This window comes from Carassius carassius, chromosome 12, assembly GCF_963082965.1.
Source record: "Carassius carassius chromosome 12, fCarCar2.1, whole genome shotgun sequence".
NCBI lineage: Eukaryota > Metazoa > Chordata > Actinopteri > Cypriniformes > Cyprinidae > Carassius > Carassius carassius.
Genome location: NC_081766.1, coordinates 10,271,734 through 10,293,583, shown reverse-complemented (window position 1 = coordinate 10,293,583; position 21,850 = coordinate 10,271,734). Strand labels below are relative to the sequence as shown.

Below are 21,850 nucleotides of genomic sequence, written 5' to 3'. Positions count from 1 at the left end.
CATCGCTGACTTTTGCCTGAATGTATGCTAGAGTGCTTTAATTTAGCGTGCTCATGTTTGCCTAAGTATTACAAAAATACGATGATATTGGAATTTTGTTTATAGATTTCTCTATAATTAATATAACATATACGTTCTAATGTTTTAAACCAACATACAAAGCCCCCTTTAGAGTAAAGAAAACATCCACTTACTGAAAACAAATGAATTAGGATTATGTAAAAACTACAAGAAGTTACATGATGATGACATGCTCACCAACAAATGTAGAGATGCAATCTTAATAAAAAATTCTGAAACCTCTTCTCGTTAAAGCCAACATGGTTCTGGCTTAATGGGTTAATGTGAACGCGAGAAAATCAGTTCTAGATTTATTTAGGATACATTCATTAATTTATAATTTAGAATAATGGCGCTTCAAAACGCATAAAAAAGGAAACCGATAATCAGCAACCATGACGATATTAAATAAAATGTTAATTATTTTTTAATACAAGCGCAATTGTTATATTCGCAGCAGATATTTTATAAAATGTTACATTTATGTTGCAATCTGCCAAATACATAAATAAATAAAAACATCAAAGCTGGACGTCATTATGTTGCGACATATTTGCATGTCATTGAGAGGCAAGATGGCGTCAGCATCAGACCATCAGGGTGCTGCTGACAGCGAACTGGACGAGTTATTAGACAGTAAGGTTTGAGGATGGCTTAAATATGAAAGTATCCACGGTTATAATGTGCAAATTTTTTAAACTTGAAGTTAATCTTTAGTGAAGTAGCGTTTAGGAAGCGGTTGTCACAGTTCAGTAGCTGCTACGCTATTGATCTGCTTCGTGCGCTTGTCACAGGGATTGAAGTTTTAGTCACGTGAAAACATTAGATGTGCATCAGTTAAATAACCAGAGATCGTCACTCTGTCTTTTGTATAGTCACATAAAAACCCGTCAGTTATGTCCATCCAGGTTTTTGTATCTAAACGGAGCTTATTATCGGAGCTGCTGTGTTTGTACTGGACCTCTAACTAGTTTGGCATCAGTCACATAACTTTACCATCAAAACATATATAAATATATACCCTTGGTACTCCAGTGTAAGTGTTTCCTCAACTGCAGGTGCTCTTGATGATTTTGATAAGACCAATGTGCCTCCTGCGGCCCCTGAGGCCCCCACTGCCCCTGGTGCAAGAAATACGAGTGATGAGAAGGTAATAAACACGTTTTCATTTTGAAATAAATCCCAACAAATGATCAGAATAACATTGCATTGTCTTTCCACAACTTTCTAGGCACTCTTGCAGTTCTACAGAGTTGGTTTCATCATTGCTGCTGGTAAACATATTTGTTTTCTGTTCTTTTCATCCTCAGCCTCCTCTGTTGGAAGACAGTAAGTTCTTTGAGAGTCTCTTTGATGGTGAGATGGCCAATCAAGCACGTGAGGAGTGGGAGAAAGCCATGGCTGAGTTAGCACAAGAAGAACCTGACCTTCTACAGCATTTTCACAAGCTGTCTGAGGCAGCAGGTAAAGTAGGTGAGTGATCTTTATAAATGTTGGATGAAGATATGCAAGTTTAGTTATTTGCCTATTTTCCAAATGTTTTGACTATTTGTTTTTATTTTTAATTTAGGCACAGATGTAGCTTCACAACAAGAGTTCACATCCTGTCTTAAAGATACCCTTAGTGGTTTGGCGAAAAATGCAGACAATCTGCAGGTAATCCCACTTGGAATTTCTTCGGTTGGAATGTAATTGCAGGAAATAGTGGTTTTAATGATAAATTACAATTCAAAAGTTTGGGGTTGGTAAGATGTTTTTTTTTATGTTTTGAAAAGATTCTGTTGCTTACAAAGGCTCCATTTATTTAATAAAATGTACAGTAATATTGTCAAATATTATTACAATTTAAAATAATTGTTTTCTATAATTGTCTTAAAAGGTAATTTATTCCTATGATGTCAAAGCCAAATTATCAACAGCCATTAACCCAGACATCAGTGTCACATGATCCTTCAGAAATCATTCTAATGTTGTCTTTTAACATTTCTTATTCTAATCAATATTGGTTAATATTTATGTGAAAGCCATGCTTGTTGTTCAGGATTGCTTGATGCACAAAAAGTACAAAAGAACAGCATGTATTTGAAGCATCCTTGTGGAATAAGTTTTCATTTATTTATTTAAAAAAAAAAAACTTACCGACCTCAAACATTTAAATGGTAATGTATGTAAGAAGATGTGTAAAGAAACCTTCATGATTTTACATGCAGAGTGCAGGACTGGCTGGAGATGATCTGGTAAAGACCTTAGAGAACCTGGGATTGAATGAAAATGGGGAGGGGGGAGATGATGGCAATGTTCTCCCATTAATGCAGTCCATCATGCAGAACCTTTTATCCAAAGAAGTGCTATACCCTTCTCTTAAAGAGATAACCGAGAAGGTGAGTTGTTTACAGCATCTACATGACTGTCCTACTGTTCTGGTCCCAGTGAGGCTGCTGTATGCCTGCCATTAATTAAACATTTCTTAAAAAAAAATATTCCAAAACATTCCATTTAATATTTGGGGGGAAAAGTACTAATATGATGCAATGTGCATTTAGTACCCTGGATGGTTGGAGAGCAACAAGCAATCCCTTCCCACAGATCAGTTCACGCGATATGAGCAACAGTACCATATAATGGGAGAAATATGCAGCCAATTTGAGAAAGATGGAGACAAAGACAGCACATTTGAAAACATTCTGGAACTCATGCAGAAGGTAGAAAGCATGCATTTTTTTAGGGCCACCTTTTTCATTCTGTTTACTGATTTTAGTTTTGTTTTTTGTAATGAATAAAAAAAATTCATTAATTAAATTACCTTTTCATTTTTACTTTAAAAAACATAATATTACTTATTAGAACCTTTCACAGCACTATTAATATTTTTGCTCATGGAAATAATGTCTTACCCCTCAGCTGCAAGACTTGGGTCAACCTCCAAAAGAGCTTGCTGGAGAGGCAGTGAGTATTTTCTTTCTTTCTTTTTTAAATAACAGTTATGTTATATTTACTACAACAATCAATCTTTTGTATTCTCAGCCTCCTGGCTTGAATTTTGACCCAGAATCTCTGCACCTTCCTGGAGCGCAAGGAGTCCCAGGACCAGAGCAGTGCTCAATTATGTGATCTCAATGAGGTCAAATTAACATACATTTGAAAATGATACAATTTGTAGCTAATTATCTGAGTTGGACACAGTTTATCATGCTCCCCTTTCAAAGGAGTTTGCTTTTGTGTCTGCACTGGAACTGTGATGTTCACTACATTAATTTTACTTCATAGTTCTCTATCCACAGAGGTTCTTTTCATATTCATCATCCCTAATCCGTTCGCTGTCCTCACTGTAGAGCAGCCCATAATGTTTTGAGAGAAGTTTGATACATCAGTGTGCTGACAGCTTGGTAAAAATTTTCAGAATTTTGTAAAGGTTTTACACTTTTACTTCAAGCACATTTGACAAGTATTGCAGTGGATTGTATTTTGAAGAATTAGAGACAAATATGTGGAGCTCAAATGGACAGCGAAGATAGTTACGGTTTGATTGGTTTCATTTTATTTTTAAATCTCAGAAGAATGGTCAGGATCTGCAAACAGCTTCCATCAGATTGATGAATGCATTGAATTTATTTTAATTTACAGTGTAATGTCCATTTATTCTCAAACTATATCATATATACTATTTCACTGAACTAATCTGACCAAAATGGATTCTCAGATTAAAAAAAAAAAACGAAATGCAGACATTTCAGATGCAGGCTTATGATACATCCATAACATCGTTCTTTGACACGTAGACTGCATTTGTAATTGAGTAGACTAATTTTCTCTCCCTTTGTCTTCTAATGGTTATTGTATCTATCCTCATATAGAGCAGTTTGGAGTGTTGCCATGTGAATTTCAATAATTCCCATCATTCCTATGGTGGTGCCCCTTTGTGATGGGCTATTGTCACAATAATCCTAATTTGCCTTGAATATTGAAAGAATAAAAGAATATTGTTTCGTAGTTTAAAATGAATACTCTGTATTAATATTTAAATAACATCATGTTAAATCCCTGGATACCTCAAAAGTGGATTAAAGTTTGTGATCATTGCTTTTGAGGGGATGTTTTTATGGATATTTTATGCAAACAGGTTTAAATGCATAGAGATAGAATCCTTTCACAGGAGCAAATGTGGAATTGGTAATCAGTTTTGACGCGTCAATGGCACATCTCATTGGCTATTTTTCAGTATGGTTTGGTATTATGTGGCCAATATAAAGATTATGATTGGCAGATGAGCCGGGCAAAATATGTAACGGTTACAACACTCAGGGGTTGTGCAAACACCCAACCACTTATTTATTAGGTCATCAATACTCTTTATCCTGTATTTCCTAAATTGTACAGTTCATTGGTCTTGTCATACCTCGCTATATGAAAGAACTGCAATTTTCAAAAATCTAAATAAATGTTATAAACTTACAATGTTTTATGTTGTTTACCTGACCAATTTTATTCCTGCTACATATCAGTAACACCACTCTAAACCCAATTGTCTTAAATATATTTATTTTTATTTTATTATTTCAAATATTTCAACCATTTTACAATTTCCCATCATTTTTATGGCTTTAACACTTTTCTTTTTAAATCACTTTAACCATCACTCACTATTAAGGAGATTTTTTTTCCTGATGTGTTTATGGCCCTGTTATAGATTTTATATATTTGTAGGTAAATGCTCAGTTCAGTTATGATGGATGTCTAAAGATGGAGCTCAACTCTTTATGCATACAGCAATATATATATATATATATATATATATATATATATATACTAGTATTTACTGAGTCCTTATTTAACACTGGTCTAAAGTGGACAAAATGCGTTTTCATGTTTTAAAATGCGATGACGACGGCTCTATGACGCTGACTTTGCGATGTTGGCATTTGAATCATCAAACTTTATTTGTTCGCACACGGGAGCACGTCTTCAGAAGACGTGTCAGCAGGTAGCTACGGAAGTAGAGCTGCAGAAACATACACGCCAAATCTCTTCTTAACGGGGGATGATTTTAGGATTTAAATTAACCTAAACTGGGATAAATCTCAATAGATTACGCATTCCTGTTCGGTTATTATTGTCAGTAAAAATGTTGACCAAATTTGAGACAAAGTCGGCCCGAGTAAAAGGTAAGAGATCTGCTCAGGCTAACTTCCCTTAACTGCTGTAAAATATAATTATTACGACCGCTTTCATGTAAATTTTTGTCTGTTATCAGTCTATTCTTAATTTCTGTAGAATATAATGTAAGTCTGTTTAGTAAGTTTTCAATGTTTTATTGAATACTGTATGTCATCCGGCATTAGCACAAAGCTATTATTTGATAGTCATTCAGACGCTAAAGTAAATATTCCTTTACAGTATTCACTAGTTTTGTTTCATATAAAACGCGCTAATGACATTACCTAGACCAGATTGTTATTAATAATAAAGGATTAATGATAAAAATAATTTGTTTAAATCTATGTCATCATTATTATGTTCTCAAAACACCATTGTATTGACTGTCTTCGTATTAATAAGTACCTCATTGTTTTCTGCAGGGCTGAGTTTCCACCCGAAACGGCCCTGGATTCTCTCTAGTTTGCACAACGGCGTCATCCAGCTGTGGGACTATCGCATGTGCACCCTCATCGACAAGTTTGACGAGCATGATGGTACGAAACTGCTGATCAACGATTTTAGTCTTTTGTCATTTTCTTCTGAGCCCTCATAGCATTGTGAATTAATTTAGGTCCAGTCAGAGGTATTGACTTCCATAAGCAGCAGCCACTGTTTGTGTCAGGAGGAGATGACTACAAGATCAAGGTTTGCTTTCTTCATTCTCAATAACGATGTCTAATTAACATGTCACCTAGTACTAATACTGTAGTTCCATGGGGTACATTTTGGTAACACTATAAGATAAGTTAACAAACAAACATTTATTAATCTTAATGATTTTTCATTCAACTTCTATTAATACATTATTAAAATCAGCATTTTTTCTTAAACCTAACATGAACTTACAATGACCGGTTGTAGTTTTAATAACAAATTAAAAGATTAATGAAGACTGTAACAAATGTATTGCTCATAGTTTATGCTAATGCATTTTGATTTTCTGACATTGATTCTGATAATTAGGTGTGGAACTACAAGCTGCGTCGGTGTCTCTTCACTCTTCTTGGACATCTTGACTACATTCGTACCACGTTCTTCCACCACGTGAGCCCTGGCATCTTTAGGATCTTTCATAATTATTTTTATAATGTTTATTTAATCAGTGAGAGTAACTTTAGTTCTCATTTGCAGGAATATCCCTGGATCCTGAGTGCCTCAGATGACCAAACCATTCGTATTTGGAACTGGCAGTCCAGAACATGTGCCTGGTGAGTCTTTATATAGGTTATGAGATAGTGAGTACGCACAAGTAATCTTTTTTTATTAAACCATTATTATTATTATTATTATTATTTTGTAAGTTAATAATGTTTTTTAGAAGCTTATTGTCTAAAGCTTATTTTGAAACCAGTATTGATGATTTTCACATTTGCAAATAAAACAAAAAATAAATTTCATGCACATGTAATACTCATGTCACATGTACATTTTTTTTATTTATTATTATTAAATTCTGAAAATGCTCATCCCTTTTAATGAACAAATTGTCAAAGCATTTTTCTTCCCGTAAGCAACACTTACTGTTAGCTTTGTGAAACTGAGTTGTATATGTTCTCTGTGCTGTTCCTTCTCTGTAGTGTGCTGACGGGGCATAATCACTATGTGATGTGTGCTCAGTTCCATCCATCTGAGGACCTGGTGGTGTCAGCTAGCCTGGATCAGACCGTGCGCGTGTGGGATATTTCCGGTGAGGAGGCTTAGGAAAGGATTGAGTAGTTTGGGAAGGCTTGGGAGGTGGGAATGGAGAGAGAGGATGGAGGATGATAGAAGCTGCTAAATGGCATTCTTTTCCTCATGTCCTCTCTCTACAGTGTGTACAGAACAAAACTCTGTGGGCTTACAGCAAAAATGCCTTTCACACTCATGCTGTAAGCATCAAGCAGTTGTCTAATGATAATGATTTGATGCTAATTTTTTGTTATTATTGGGGAAATTAACTGGTGATGTTGAGAGGATTAAATCATTTAAAGCTGATGTTTAAATGGAACAAACAAGTCATAAAACACTTAAAAAATATTGTGTATTGTCACCTGCTCAACGTGTTAATTAAGAAAAGGTGAATGTGAGAGGTATTTTTGAGATTCTGCATGCTTTAATGAAATTGTCAGTGTATGTCCTTTGCTTTTATTGTTGGACTACTTTCTTGCTCATTAACCCTTAAAATTGCTCATGTCTGCACTAACTGAGAACAAATACTCATTCATTAAAGCTTACGCTGAATAGATAGTCCTTTCTCGCCATCTTTCTCCCCTTCTCATAAAATTATGGAATGAATATATTGCTGCATGGATAATACGCAATTTGTATGTAATCGTATGATATAATGAAAACTAGAAATTCTTATACATCTAAATTTGGTTATGGACAAATTTCTTTTTAACATCTTTCGGATGAAGTTTCATCAAAACAATAAACATTTTCAAGTACAGAAACAATTGGAATTCATAATCCCTGGTTCATTTGAAATTCATAGAACTATGCAAACATTTGAACTTTTTCCTCATATCTTGCATGAGGGCATTTGTCATCCATAGATGATATTAATGGTTAAAGACCTTTAAGTTGATGCATTTACCTGAATGCAACTTTTAGATCTGTAACCTGAACGTAGTGTCATTTAATCATTAAATGACTTAACACCACTTGAATGCATGATGGAATCCATCTATTAATGCATTACAATATGCAGTAACAAATGCATGACTTAACTGGAGTCTTCGTCACTTCTTTAACATCCAGTGCCCCTCCAGAGAACATTTTGACATGCTCCACCCCAATCAATCAACCATTCAGTTCCATCCCTGCTCACTTCCTGTACAGCTCCTTTGCCCCTCTGGAAACATCCACATCTGCACATTGGTTTCTAATGCAGTTTTTGTTGGACTTTTATTCATTTAGCAGACATCTGTAGTGCTGAGATCTCAGACACACATTCTGCTCTCCTTTCTTTTTCTCTGCGTCCTGACCTGAGTTAAGCTGATGATCTCCCTGTCATTTTGTGGTTTGACTGGTTGTTGTCTTTGCTCTTAATTTGCTGGTTGTTTACTTCCTTAACTCAGGTTTAGACCTAATGGAGGATGTTTGTTGTGTTTGTGTTCTCGAGCACCAGCAAATGTTTAGCAGCCCAACAAAATGTTTGTGTTTACTGTCGGATATCACAAATGTGTTATCAGTAGCAGTTTTAATGTTGTTCCTCTCTCTTCCCTCCCTGGTATGTGGGTGTTCCTGTGTAATTTGTAAACGGTCCCATGTGTGTCGGACTGTAAATGTTGCTTCCAGGTCTGAGGAAGAAGAACTTGTCTCCGGGTGCTGTGGACACGGACGTGCGTGGCATCTCTGGTGTCGACCTGTTTGGGGCCTCTGATGCAGTAGTGAAGCATGTTCTGGAGGTAATAATGTGTTGTAATGGCCTAAAAGAATTTGGATCTGATCTTTGTTTTGTAAAGTGCTGTTGGGGTTGAATGAATGAAGTTTGTTGTTGGTTTGAATGAAAGTTTGTGTTCTCTTGCTCTGGTCTCAGGGTCATGATCGAGGTGTAAACTGGGCAGCCTTCCATCCCAGCATGCCTCTCATTGTGTCAGGAGCAGATGACCGCCAGGTCAAGATCTGGAGGATGAACGGTACGTGTTCTCATGGAAAAATTTCTGTCATTGTTCTGATAAAAAAAAAAAAAGAACGACATTGCAAATGTAAAATTCTGAACTCTAAAAATGTCTTTTGATTTAGGTTGATCGAATTTAAAGTGATTAAAAAGTGTTAAATATTTTAAGGTGTATAACAGAAGTCTTAATTTTCATTTAAGATGTATTTTATTAAATTAATGCAACACATTTATGGCAAGTGATTGCTTATTATCTGTTGTTGATGAATTTTGACAGGGTTTTCTTTATGGTGTTTTTGTTGTAGATGGCAATAGTAAAGCCTAGATTTTTTTGACATAAATCCTGGTGTATTTCAAGCTTGCTTAGAACTAAAAGTCACTCATGCATAAAATCTTTTTTTTTCTGGTTATTATTGGTATTTTGGATACACAACAAACTGTCTACCATCGCATTCCATGTATAGATTTTAGTAGTGTGTATATATAATAATCTCTAATAATAATAAATGATCTCATCTAGGGCTGGGACAACGCGTCGAGGTCATCGATGACGTCGACGCAAAAAATACGTTGACGCAAAATATGTGCATCGATTCGTCGACCTGTTTTTATTTCTCTAAAAAACGTTTGCAAAACGTTTACCTTATGTGCGCTGAATATACGCGATGGCCGGATCAACATTCTGTCCAACGTTATATAACCAATCCAGGGGTTTTTCTGCATTGATCTTTTTTTTTAGCGGCTGTCAAAGCCTTATTTGATCGGATGTAGAATAGAATGACTGCTGCGACTGACAGGGCGCGTAGGAGAGAGAGCCCCGGCTGCGCGCGAGCACTCACAGTCTTCAAACAACACGAGCGCTTCTTGCTCTCTCCCTCCCTCGTGCATATTAATCAAAATCATCAAACACGATAGAAAAAGGGCGAAAAACCAAAGTTTCACGCGCGCTCGCGCCCTCACAGTCTTCAAACTACATGAGCGTTGTCTTGCTCTCTCTCTCTCTCTCTCTCTCTCCCTCGTGCATATTAACCAAAATCATTAGACACGATAGAAAAAGGGGGGAATGCCAAAGTTTCACGTGGAGCATTCTGAGATTTTTTTTTTCTCCATGACAGGCTGCTAGCTCCCACTGTAAAAAATTTTTTTTCTTTTGGAAAAGCACTCTCTGTATTAGCTTAAAGCCCTCAAGTTTACATTGGTTACTGTATTCTTTCAATTGCTCTAAACAAGTATTTTGGGTGACCTTTTTTATTGAATGCTAGACATCAAGTTGTTGTTATTTTCATCTGAAAGAAGTACTTTTTTTCAGTAAGCTAGACCCTATGTGTTCAGTAAGCTTGTTTCAGTAAGCTATGTGTTTTCAAGGCTTCAAGGTTTTATTGAATGCTATCTCTATACAAGTGCAAAGTAATGCATTCTTAGTCAGTCTTTTATTTTGTAATTTTAAGAGCAATAAACATATATTGCAATGTTAAGGAATTCATGTTTTTTTCATTCAGATATGTAAATCAACATGTATAAATTGTTAGTAGTCAATTAATGGGGAGATATTCGAAATGGAATCCGTCTGAAAAAATTAATCGTTAGATTAATCGATGCACCGAAAAAATAATCACTAGATTAAACGTTTAAAAAATAATCGTTTATCCCAGCCCTAATCTCATCATTTCATTTCTTCATATATATTGATATATTAGTGCATAAAACAATTTCAATGCATATATTTATTTTATATATGCATATGTTGAATAAGCATGTTTTGAGAACTTTAAACTCGCAATCTCCCTATTTTGCATTTTTTTTATGTTAAAGTCAAATAATTTGAGATACATTATTTATTTTGAGATTGTATGGACATTTATTTGAGCAGGACATAAAGGTGTTATTCAATTAGATTCTTAATATTCAAATATCCTGCATAAATGACTAAATCGGATTGCTCTGTGTAGTCAAAAGCATCACGCAAAATGACTTATTTTCAATATAAAAGTAATTGTGGCTGCATTTTTTTTTTTTACTTTTTATCACAGTCTTGGGCATTTGAAAGATTAGTAGCAACATTGGCTTTGATGCATTTTTAGTTTTTGTGCAGCATTAGATTTAAATGGTTTCTCCCTAATTTGTTGTTGGTGGCTGTTTTTGCCCCATAGACTTCCATTATAATGACATTTTTTGATTGCAAAGCCATGACACCATATAATCATGCATTCTTGATTGTTTGTGGTTTTCCCTTTTGGGAAGAGGTAAAAATTTTTATTTTTTACAGTTGATTACTAGGTGGGACCATTAATCCTTTAGATAGGCCTGTGCAAAAAAGGCTTAGTTTCTGGCTTGTATATGGAGTTATATGGAGTATAACAGCAAATTATAGTGTTTGTGTGTGTGTGAGATTCTTGATTGTTGGTGGTTTTCCCTGTTGGGAAGAGGTAACATTTGTTATTTTTACAGTTGATCACTAGGTGGGAACATTAACCCTTTAGATAGGCCTGTGCAAAAAAAGCTTAGTTTCTGACTTGTATATGAAGCTATATGGAGTATAACAGCATATTATATTGTGTGTGTGTGTGTGCGTGTGTGAGAAAGAGAGAGAGAGAGAGAGTGTGTGAGAGAGACCTTTGCGCACTTACCTTGATGTATTTCAGAAAATCAATATGTATACCTCAGCTCTCAGAACTACATGGAGTAAACAAAAGTGTATTTATGCACCTGCTGCCTTTTAATGGTGGTGAAAGTATTTGGTTGTTAAGTGATGACGTAAGAAGCGCTGTTTCCGGATCCAGGCCTCAACTCGCTTCACTTGAGAATATGACCTCAGCAACCGTTTATCAGAACTGTTTATTCATATTGATAATTTAAGCTAAACGCTTTCAAACTTACGATATACACTACAGTCTCCGTGCTCACAGCGTCCCAAACACAAATAATTTTTATATATATTTTTTTATATTTATATTTTCATTGTCTGGCTATCTGGGACTTCGGTATGGAGTTAAAGGTTAAGATTATAACTTTTTTGTTAGTATTCTATCACATTGTGAGTTTATATTAGCACCTTTTGTTGTTTTCTCGTGGTAACTGATAGAGCGTTTGGACACAGAAGTGCTGCTACGTGACGTCAGACTTAACAAGCGAATAGACTAAACAAAAGCAAAGTACGTGGATTTAAACACTTGCATGCCATCGTGCTGGTCATTTAATGGTGAGAAGAGCAGCAAGCAACACGAGAAAGGGCTTGACTTGTACCAAAGTTTTAGAACTGATTATGTAGCTTGACCCCTCCAGCGAGCTGCAGCTTATTTGAAGTTGGTATTGCATTTTGGTTCATAATACATTGTTCATAAATTTGATGCAAAGTAGATTTTTTTTACAGGTTTTTAAGGTTTTAAACTGGCTTTACCATCAAGAAAAGACGAGCATTTCACATATAGGCCATCTGTACTTTTCACCATCAAAAGGCAGCAGGTGCATAAACTCACTTCCTTTTTGTATTGTTTACTCCATGTAGTTCTGAGAGCATGAGGTGCATATTTGGATTTTTTCACATACTGTACATCAAGGTAAGTGCACAAAGGTCTCTCTCACACCCTCTCTCTCTCTCTCTCTCTCTCTCTCTCTCTCTCTCTCTCTCTCTCTCTCTCTCTCTCTCTCTCTCTCTCTCTCTCTCTCTCTCTCTCTCTCTCTCTCTCTCTCTCTCTCTCTCTCTCTCTCTCTCTCTCTCTCTCTCTCTCTCTCTCTCTCTCTCTCTCTCTCTCTCTCTCTCTCTCTCTCTCTCTCTCTCTCTCTCTCTCTCTCTCTCTCTCTCTCTCTCTCTCTCTCTCTCTCTCTCTCTCTCTCTCTCTCTCTCTCTCTCTCTCTCTCTCTCTCTCTCTCTCTCTCTCTCACACACACACACACACACACACACACACACACACACACACACACACTATAATTTGCTATTATACTAGATATAACTCCATATACAGGTCAGAAACTAAGCCTTTTTTTGCACAGGCCTATCTAAAGGGTTACTGGTCCCACCTAGTGATCTGCTGTAAAAAATAACAAATGTTACCTCTTCCCAACAGGGAAAACCACCAACAATCAAGAATCTCACACACACACAAACACTATAATTTGCTGTTATACTCCATATAACTCCATATACAAGCCAGAAACTAAGCCTTTTGTTGCACAGGCAACCTCTTCCCAAAAGGGAAAACCATAAACAATCAAGAATGCATGATTATATGGTGTCATGGCTTTACAATCAAAAAATGTCGTTATAATGGAAGTCAATGGGGCAAAAACAGCCACCAACAACAAATGAGGGAGAAAAAATTAAAATCTAATGCTGCACAAAAACTAACAATGCATCAAAGCCATTCTTGTTACTAATCTTTGACATGCCCAAGACTGTAAAAGGTAAAAAAATAACGAGTCCACAATCACTTTTTATATTGAAAATATGTAATTTTGTGTTTTTTCAGTTGTTCAGTGACATCATTTATGAATTTGGTAATTAAAGAGTTAAAATCTTGGAATTTTTTTAAACATTTGGTAGTTTTGATCAGGACTGAGGTTGATTTAATAGATTTATGCCAAAAAAAGTGAAAAAAAATTTATCTGATACATTTTTACAGCAGTTTAATTTAGTGGATGTTTTCATCCACGAACATACCGAAAGGGTAGTGAATTTGTCCACAGTGTACCGTTGAGTTTTTGAAAAATTTCAAGATTTGTCACCAAATATCATTCCATTAGCTCAAACACAGGGAAAGTTGTGGCCAAAATAAGACTCAACTTTACCCCCTAGTGGACGAAAACGTCCCCAACACAAGTAGTACACCCGGCTGCAGCCTGCAGATCGAGGCGGGGTTGTACCTGGGGTGGGATTGCACGTGCAGCCCCGCCCCACACCTACTCTGATTGGTTCGATCATCTTTCAAAGACATACATGATAGGAAATGTGTGCGTAGTTGGTGTAGGATGGAGAATGCTGTTTAAAAAGCTAAAAACACTGTACAGTTTTACAAAGCCTTTACTATAATGCAGTTTTTTATTGTTAACTTGACTCACTATGTCTTATTTATTGAATCAAGAGATGTTAGCTGCTGCAAGTTTACTCTTCTTGACCAGATTTATTCACAAATGAATAATTGGGACATTCTAAAAGCACGCTTAACGTGAAAGTACTTGGCTTTATGAAGTAAAACAGTGTTTTAAAAAGACCAAACTCAGTAAACAAATTATTAATAAAGCATTCTATTCACAGACAAGCAAATATGAGCACAGAATACGAACACAAAGCGTTTAATTTCCACCCATAACCAGCTTGTCTGTAAATAAAATCGGTTATTAAAAATGTTTACTGAGTTTGGTCTTTTTAAAACACATTTTAATGCATTACGCCACGTTACGCGTTTTCCTTTTAGTCTAATGGTTTTCTATGGGAGGAAAACGCTTAAAACGTAATTAAACACATTGCATTCTTACTCTGGACTCATCTGCCTGTCAGTGAATAGAATGCTTTATTATTAATTTGTTTACTGAGTTTGGTCTTTTAAAAACACTGTTTTAATGCATTAAGCCACATTAAACGTAGAATGTCCCGAATCATTCCAGCTGATTGAAAAGAATCGGCTCAATGGTCACAAAATGGATATCGGAGAAGATACCAATTTAATATAAATAGATGATACTTTATAAAGTTTATCTCAATATTTGACAGTGGCTGTGAGACTGCACTAAAATAAGAGCACAATTATCATGAAATTGTGTTCGCATTCTCCATCCTACACCAACTACGCACACATTTCCTGTCATGTATGTCTATGAAAGACGATTGAACCAATCAGAGTAGGTATGGGGCTGCACTTGCAACCCCGCCCCAGGTGCAGCCCCGCTTCGATCTGCAGGCTGCAGCCGTGTGCTTCTCCCCCAACAACGCATAAGGGTTAAATGATACTCATAGGAACTGGTCAAAATTAGGTTTCTCAGAAGTTAGTAAAATGTTATTGGTACATGCCTGTGATGATTGTTGGGCATTATAGGTCTATTATTAGAAAAAATCATTTTTTTAATTACCTTTTTTTGTTTTCTTTTTTTTTTCAATTATCCCTTCCTCTAGAATCTAAAGCGTGGGAGTTGGACACCTGTCGAGGGCATTACAACAATGTGTCCTGTGCGGTGTTCCACCCTCGTCAGGAGCTCATCCTGTCTAACTCTGAGGACAAGAGCATCCGCGTGTGGGATATGTCCAAGAGGACAGGTGTCCAGACCTTTCGCAGAGATCACGACCGTTTCTGGGTGCTGGGGGCTCACCCCAACCTCAACCTGTTTGCTGCTGGTAGGTTACTAGTAATAATTAGTTAAGCAAGTGATTTTGGCAATGAAATAAGATGCATTGAAGTGTAATTTTGTACCTTTTCAGGGCATGACAGTGGAATGCTGGTGTTTAAACTGGAAAGGGAACGTCCAGCTTACGCTGTGTATGGTAACATGCTGTACTATGTAAAAGATCGCTTCCTGCGTCAGCTCGACTTCAACAGCAGTAAGGATACAGCCGTCATGCAGCTGCGCAGGTATGTGGATTTTTTGTCTTTTCGAAGTCTAAAAACGCTAAATGTGCTACAAAAGGTTTAGTGCAGTTCTTTTCAGTTGAACTGTTTCTTTTATATTGACAGTGGATCCAAATTCCCAGTGTTCAGCATGTCCTACAACCCTGCAGAAAATGCTGTGCTGTTGTGCACTGTGAGTATTGTAGACTCTATCAGTCTGTTCAGTCAAATCAAGGTTCATTTGTGTATTTGTTCATTTCTTCCTCTTTCTCCCTTTCAGAGAGCTACTAACCTTGAAAACAGCACATATGATCTATACTCCATTCCCAGAGAGAGTGATTCCCAGAATCCTGATGGTAACATTTTTTTCTTTTCACTTTAGAAGTCCTTAATCTAATGTGCACAATGTAATTGTTCACTTTTTCTACAGCTCCTGAGGGAAAGCGTTCCTCTGGTCTCACTGCGGTTTGGGTGGCCAGGAACCGTTTTGCAGTACTTGACCGCATGCACTCAGTAAGTGAATCAAGCAACATTTATTTGAAAGAAAAGAATCCTGCCATTATTAATATTGTAGGCCTACCTGGAAGTTAGCACTGCCTCTGCAAAAACCCAAATACGGTTTATCTGTTGGCTTTTTGATTATTGCAAAAAATAAGCTCTGCAACCAACAAAAGCATGATTCTTCCACATTTTGTTCATCATGGTAATCTTCACTAATGAACACAACTTTAATGAATTTTGAAGCCTTAATACAATCTGCAGAATTAAAAAGTAAAACAACCTCTAGTCCTATTTAGCCACTTATTAGAAACTGCACCTTGAGACAAGTAAAAACTTTTTTTTAAAAATCACTTTTTTATTATTACTAATAATTTATCTCTAAAACGTGAAAATATATTGAGCTTTTGTTAACCACAGACCTTATTCCAGACATTTAACAAAAAACCCATTATAAATTTTAACCCATAACCCATTAAAAACCCATAAATCACTTTGACTTGACAATGGAACAAAAAGTGCTAAAATGCTAACTTGCTTCTCAGTTTTAGCATACAAAAATGTCATCCCTGCAACATTCTTAGTATCGGAAAAAAAAGTGTGACATATGTACACACATAATCAAACCAACATGAAGGCTTATTCTTTATGCTGCAGCTCCTGATAAAGAACCTGAAGAATGAGATTGTGAAGAAGGTCCAGGTACCAAGCTGTGAGGAGATCTTCTACGCTGGAACTGGGTCTCTGCTGCTGCGTGATGCTGATGGAGTTACTCTGTTTGATGTGCAGCAGAAGCGCTCCCTCGCTACGGTCAAAATCGCTAAAGTCAAATATGTGGTGTGGAGCTCCGATGCCAACCATGTGGCCCTGCTGGCCAAACACGGTAGAGAAAACGCACTTATTCTTTGTGATTTTTCAATCACAAATACCCACCTTTAAGGGATGTACAAGCATTTTTGACTTTATCAAATGGAATAACCCCAAATGCTTGTGTTTTTTGCATTATCATACATGTCTGATCCTCTACTTTTGTTTTTCAGCCATAATGATCTGTAACAAGAAGTTAGAGAGCCTGTGTAACATCCATGAGAACATCAGAGTGAAGAGTGGTGCTTGGGCCGAGAATGAAGTCTTCATCTACACCACCTCCAACCACATCAAATATGCCCTCACCTCCGGGTACTGCACCAACAGCCTCACACACCACGATTTCATAAAGAAACCATACTGTTTTGTTAATGAAATATTATTCTTTAAATCATTTTTTCTTGCAGGGATCATGGTATAATCCGTACATTGGATCTTCCCATCTATGTGACAAGAGTCAGGGGCAACAGTGTGTACTGTCTGGATCGTGAGTGCAGACCACGAGTGCTCAACATTGACCCCACAGAGTACCGTTTTAAACTGGCTCTGGTCAATCGCAAATATGAGGAGGTGAGTGCAAATTTTCAACACTTAAACTTGTGACTTCTGGATTTTGTTTTATTTTTTGTTTTTTAATCTAAGTAAAAATATATATACATTTTTTGTACGATTTTAGATTTTTGGAATGGCCCACAAAAAATATTCTTTTAATCTGAAAGATATCCCTGAAACGGTTCAGGAGAGTGACTAACCTTTTTTTACCCATTTATTTATGTATTGTTTGTAACTTCCTCTTCACCATAATTTTTGTGTATTCTGATTTGCTTTAACACTGTTAATGGCCCATTTTTTTCAACCCAACACCCTCAGGTTCTTCATATGGTGCGTAATGCTAAACTGGTAGGCCAGTCCATCATTGCCTACCTGCAGAAGAAGGGCTACCCAGAAGTTGCACTGCACTTTGTCAAAGATGAGAAGACTCGTTTTAGCCTGGCTCTGGAGTGTGGAAACATTGAGGTATACAGGACTGACATTTATGGAGGATCAAGTCTTCAACCCTCTTGCCTGAACAGGTGTTCATTCTTGATGTGTTTGTTCCTGCAGGTGGCGTTGGAGGCTGCAAAAGCCCTGGATGACCGAAGCTGCTGGGAACGTCTTGGCGAGGCTGCTCTTCTGCAGGGTCATCACCAGGTGGTGGAGATGTGCTACCAGAGAACCAAGAACTTCGACAAACTCACCTTCCTGTACCTCATCACTGGCAACCTGACCAAGCTCAGGAAGATGATGAAGATAGGTGAGTGACAAGGAAATAGTATTAGTACACTACCATTCAAAGTTTTGGTTGGTAGGATTTAAAAAAAAAAGTCTTTTTTTATTTATTTGATCAAAAATACAGTAAAAACAGTAATATTGTGAAATGTTATTACAATTTTAAAAATGTTTTTCCTATTTTAATAAACATTTATTCCTGTTATGCCAAATCAAATTTTTAGCAGCCATTGCTCCAGTCTTCAGTGACACTTGATCCTTCGGAAATCATTTTAATTTGCTGATTTTGTGCTCTGCATTAAAATAAAATAAATTAAAAATAAACACCTTTTATTGCTTTTAATCAATTTAAAGCATTCTTGCGGAATGTTAATTACTTAAAAAAATAAAAAAAAAATACATAATGACCCCAAACTTTTGAATGGCAGTGTACTGGTTTTCTTTCTTATGGTTAATTTATTCTTTTGGAATGTTTGAATTATGTTTTTTGTTACAGCTGAGATAAGGAAGGACATGAGTGGACACTATCAGGGCGCTCTTTACCTGGGTGACATCAGTGAGCGTGTGCGAATCCTCAAGAACTGTGGACAGAGTAAGTTCTCTCACTTTTTATTTATTTATTATTTTTCTTCGCATGATTGTTGAAATGTAATTTATTTTGACGAAAATGACATCTGTGTCACAAACATTTTCAGAGTCTCTGGCTTACCTGACTGCTGCCACTCATGGGATGGATGAGGAGGCTGAAGCCCTGAAGGAGACCTTTGACCTGGAAAAAGAAATGGTATGTTGAAGTCTCATTACTAACAGAAATGCACATATTTGTAGATCTATGATTGAGCAACGTGTTCCATCCATGTGCAGGTGCCAGAAGTTGACCCCAATGCCCAGCTGTTGCAGCCACCACCTCCCATCAACCCCTTGGACACCAACTGGCCTCTCCTCACAGTCTCTAAGGGCTTCTTCGAGGGAGCCATTGCTGCCAAAGGTGAGGTTTTGTGGTACTCCTATTGGTTCAGAGTGTGTAACCAGGATTTACGAAGTTGGATTTTGAAGACTAACATGTATTTTTGTGTTTGTTTGAATAGGACGTGCTGGCCAGATGGTTGCTGACCTGGACATGGATGCTACAGGAGGAGAAGGCTGGGGAGAAGATGCAGAACTTCATCTGGATGAAGGCATTTACTATAATATTTTACAGTAAAACTAATTTTATAGGTGGAAACCAAACTAAAGTTAGATGTTTTGTATAACAATCAAATCACTCATGCTCTCTCACAATCCAGATGGATTCATGGATGCTCAAGAGGGACTGGGAGATGAAGGGAAAGAGGAGGGAGAAGGCTGGGATGTTGAGGAAGATCTGGACCTCCCGCCAGAACTGGTAAGTCTTGTGTAGAACTGAAATAAAAAATCACTACTTTTTGCGATTGGATTTCTACAGAATCCTAACTAACCACACATCTTGTTGTCTTTCCTTCAACCAATAGGATATACCTTCTGTTGGTGGAGGTGGTGCAGAGGGTGACGGTTTCTTTGTGCCGCCCACCAAGGGCACAAGCCCCACACAGATGTGGTGCAACAACTCTCAGCTGGCTGTGGATCACATAATGGCTGGATCTTTTGAGACTGCTATGAGGGTAAAGAGATTTCTCAAAACTATAGATTAGCGCTGCATGAGTAGACATGGAGGAAAAAAATTTTTTTTGTTGTTGTTGACTTTTTTTTTTTTTTTTTTTTTTTAGTTATGTTTTGAGGCAGGAAGGAAAATCGAGTCTAAACTACTAAACTGAAATGTAGCAAGATGTTTCTTTGTGGTCTCTTTCTACAGTTACTGCATGACCAGGTTGGTGTGGTTCAGTTTGGACCCTATAAGCAACTGTTCATGCAAACCCTGTCCCGTGGGCGCACCTGTTACCTGGGCCTGCCGTCTCTGCCCTGCTTGCACAGTTACCCCCTGAGGAACTGGAAGGACAGCGGGGCTAAAGGGGGTCTGCCAGCGGTGGGTCTGCGTCTCTCTGATCTTATTTCACGCCTGCAGCAGTGCTATCAGCTGACCACAGCAGGGCGCTTTGAAGATGCTGTTGATCGTTTCAGAGCCATTCTCCTCTCTGTACCACTGCTTGTGGTCGACAACAAACAAGAGATTGCAGAGGTGTGTTTTCATTCAAGATGAGTGCTATATTGTTTTAAATAGGGGCTAAGTTCTAAACATACCCTTTACCTTCACTCAGGCTCAGCAGCTTATCACTATCTGTAAAGAGTATATTATTGGCCTCACCATGGAGACAGAGAGGAAGAAACTTCCTAAAGACACTCTCGATCAGCAGAAGAGACTTTGTGAGGTATGTGCCTTTTTAAAATTTTAAAATAAGCTTTTTGTTTTAATTAAAAAAAAGTAACTATTACAAAATACTTTACACAAACATTTGAGTGTATGCACTGAATCTAGTCTTGATATGCATGAATATTTTTTTGTTTCAGATGGCAGCATATTTCACACACTGCAGTCTGCAACCTGTCCACATGGTGTTGGTGCTGAGAACAGCACTCAATCTTTTCTTCAAACTGCGTAACTTCAAGACAGCAGCGGGTTTCGCTCGCCGTCTGCTTGAGTTGGGTCCCAAACCAGAAGTAGCACAGCAGGTAAACAGATAATGGTTTTTTTTTTTTTTCTTGCACTTATTTACAATCATCCTCTAACCTGTGGCTTTACAGTCGAATAGTTTTTCTCACATTGAAGACATTTTTTTATTGGTTCTCGTTATTTGTGTCAGCACACTTTGTATGGGAAAAAAAAATGTAATCCCTGTTTTTGTCATGATAAAACATTTTAATATATTTAATAATTATATTTTTATATTTGATAGATTATAAATCATCTTGCAGCCCTCTTGGAAGTAAGCACCCTAGTTTTTCCCTTGTTGTGTCCATAACCTGTTCTCCGTCTTTCTCAGACAAGAAAGATTCTTGCAGCATGTGAGAAAAGCCTGACAGATGCCCACCAACTGAACTATGACCCCCACAATCCCTTCGACATCTGTCCAGCTTCTTTCACTCCTCTGTACCGCGGGCGGCCGGTAGAGAAATGTCCCCTGTCTGGAGCCTGCTACTGCCCCAAATACAAAGGAGAGGTCTGCAGGGTCACACAGGTTAGTTGTAAGCCCCTGTAAGGTCCATGTTTAATTAGTGTTAGTTTATTGAAGATAGAAAGTCTAATGTTGTTAATATGTGAGAAAGTAACTCTGCTTTTCCACTTGTTCCATGGTTTATCTGATCATGTGCTGCTATAAAGTGAAGGATCAATTTCATTGTCTGTCTCTCTCCTGTTTCCTAGGTAACTGAGATTGGTAAAGATGTGATCGGGTTGCGTGTCAGCCCACTGCAGTTCCGCTGAACACGCATTACATAAACAGGGATGAAAACAGAAATGCTTCTCTCACATATACTTTTCCTTTATAAGATGAAGTAATGAAAACTTTCAAATCAGGAAAATTCTAGAAAATACCTTGTTACATGTCAAATCGCTCTGTGACTGTGCTTTCTATTGTTATATCTGAGGTCTCTACGGTATGTATGCTTGTTTCATTATTCTGAATAATTAAGTGTACATCTGTGACCCTGGTGATCAGTGCAAAACAAGTTTCCTTTCCTGTGAAACTCTTGAAATATAATAAATAAATAAACTGGTACACAAATGTTTAACCTCATATTTTTAATAATTTAGTAAAATATAAATATAAAAGGCTTATTTAAATCTTATTTTATTGTAGCTAGTTGCCAATTCAAGGTTTCTCATTTTCATTTAAAGTCATACAGA

At 37.1% G+C, this 21,850-nt stretch overlaps 2 protein-coding genes across 2 annotated transcripts; both read left to right on the top strand.

Moving 5' to 3' along the window:
• The first annotated feature begins 607 nt into the window (after positions 1-607).
• On the top strand, positions 608-4,515 carry LOC132154753 (peroxisomal biogenesis factor 19-like). Its single transcript, XM_059563418.1, has 8 exons — positions 608-696; positions 1,119-1,210; positions 1,371-1,533; positions 1,631-1,716; positions 2,271-2,441; positions 2,604-2,762; positions 2,962-3,006; positions 3,085-4,515. Exons 1-8 carry the CDS (start codon positions 618-620, stop codon positions 3,169-3,171), a joined length of 882 nt encoding a protein of 293 aa, XP_059419401.1. The 5' UTR covers positions 608-617; the 3' UTR covers positions 3,172-4,515.
• A 481-nt stretch (positions 4,516-4,996) lies between these two features.
• Positions 4,997-21,474, top strand: LOC132154751 (coatomer subunit alpha). Its single transcript, XM_059563417.1, has 29 exons — positions 4,997-5,222; positions 5,637-5,750; positions 5,828-5,901; positions 6,220-6,300; positions 6,388-6,464; positions 6,834-6,943; positions 8,536-8,645; positions 8,777-8,876; positions 14,967-15,185; positions 15,270-15,420; positions 15,523-15,589; positions 15,677-15,752; positions 15,827-15,909; positions 16,552-16,777; positions 16,935-17,073; positions 17,169-17,331; positions 17,632-17,778; positions 17,866-18,055; positions 18,527-18,622; positions 18,726-18,814; positions 18,895-19,018; positions 19,119-19,208; positions 19,317-19,414; positions 19,521-19,670; positions 19,862-20,185; positions 20,265-20,375; positions 20,515-20,676; positions 20,988-21,182; positions 21,368-21,474. Exons 1-29 carry the CDS (start codon positions 5,183-5,185, stop codon positions 21,425-21,427), a joined length of 3,666 nt encoding a protein of 1,221 aa, XP_059419400.1. The 5' UTR covers positions 4,997-5,182; the 3' UTR covers positions 21,428-21,474.
• Positions 21,475-21,850: the final 376 nt, after the last annotated feature.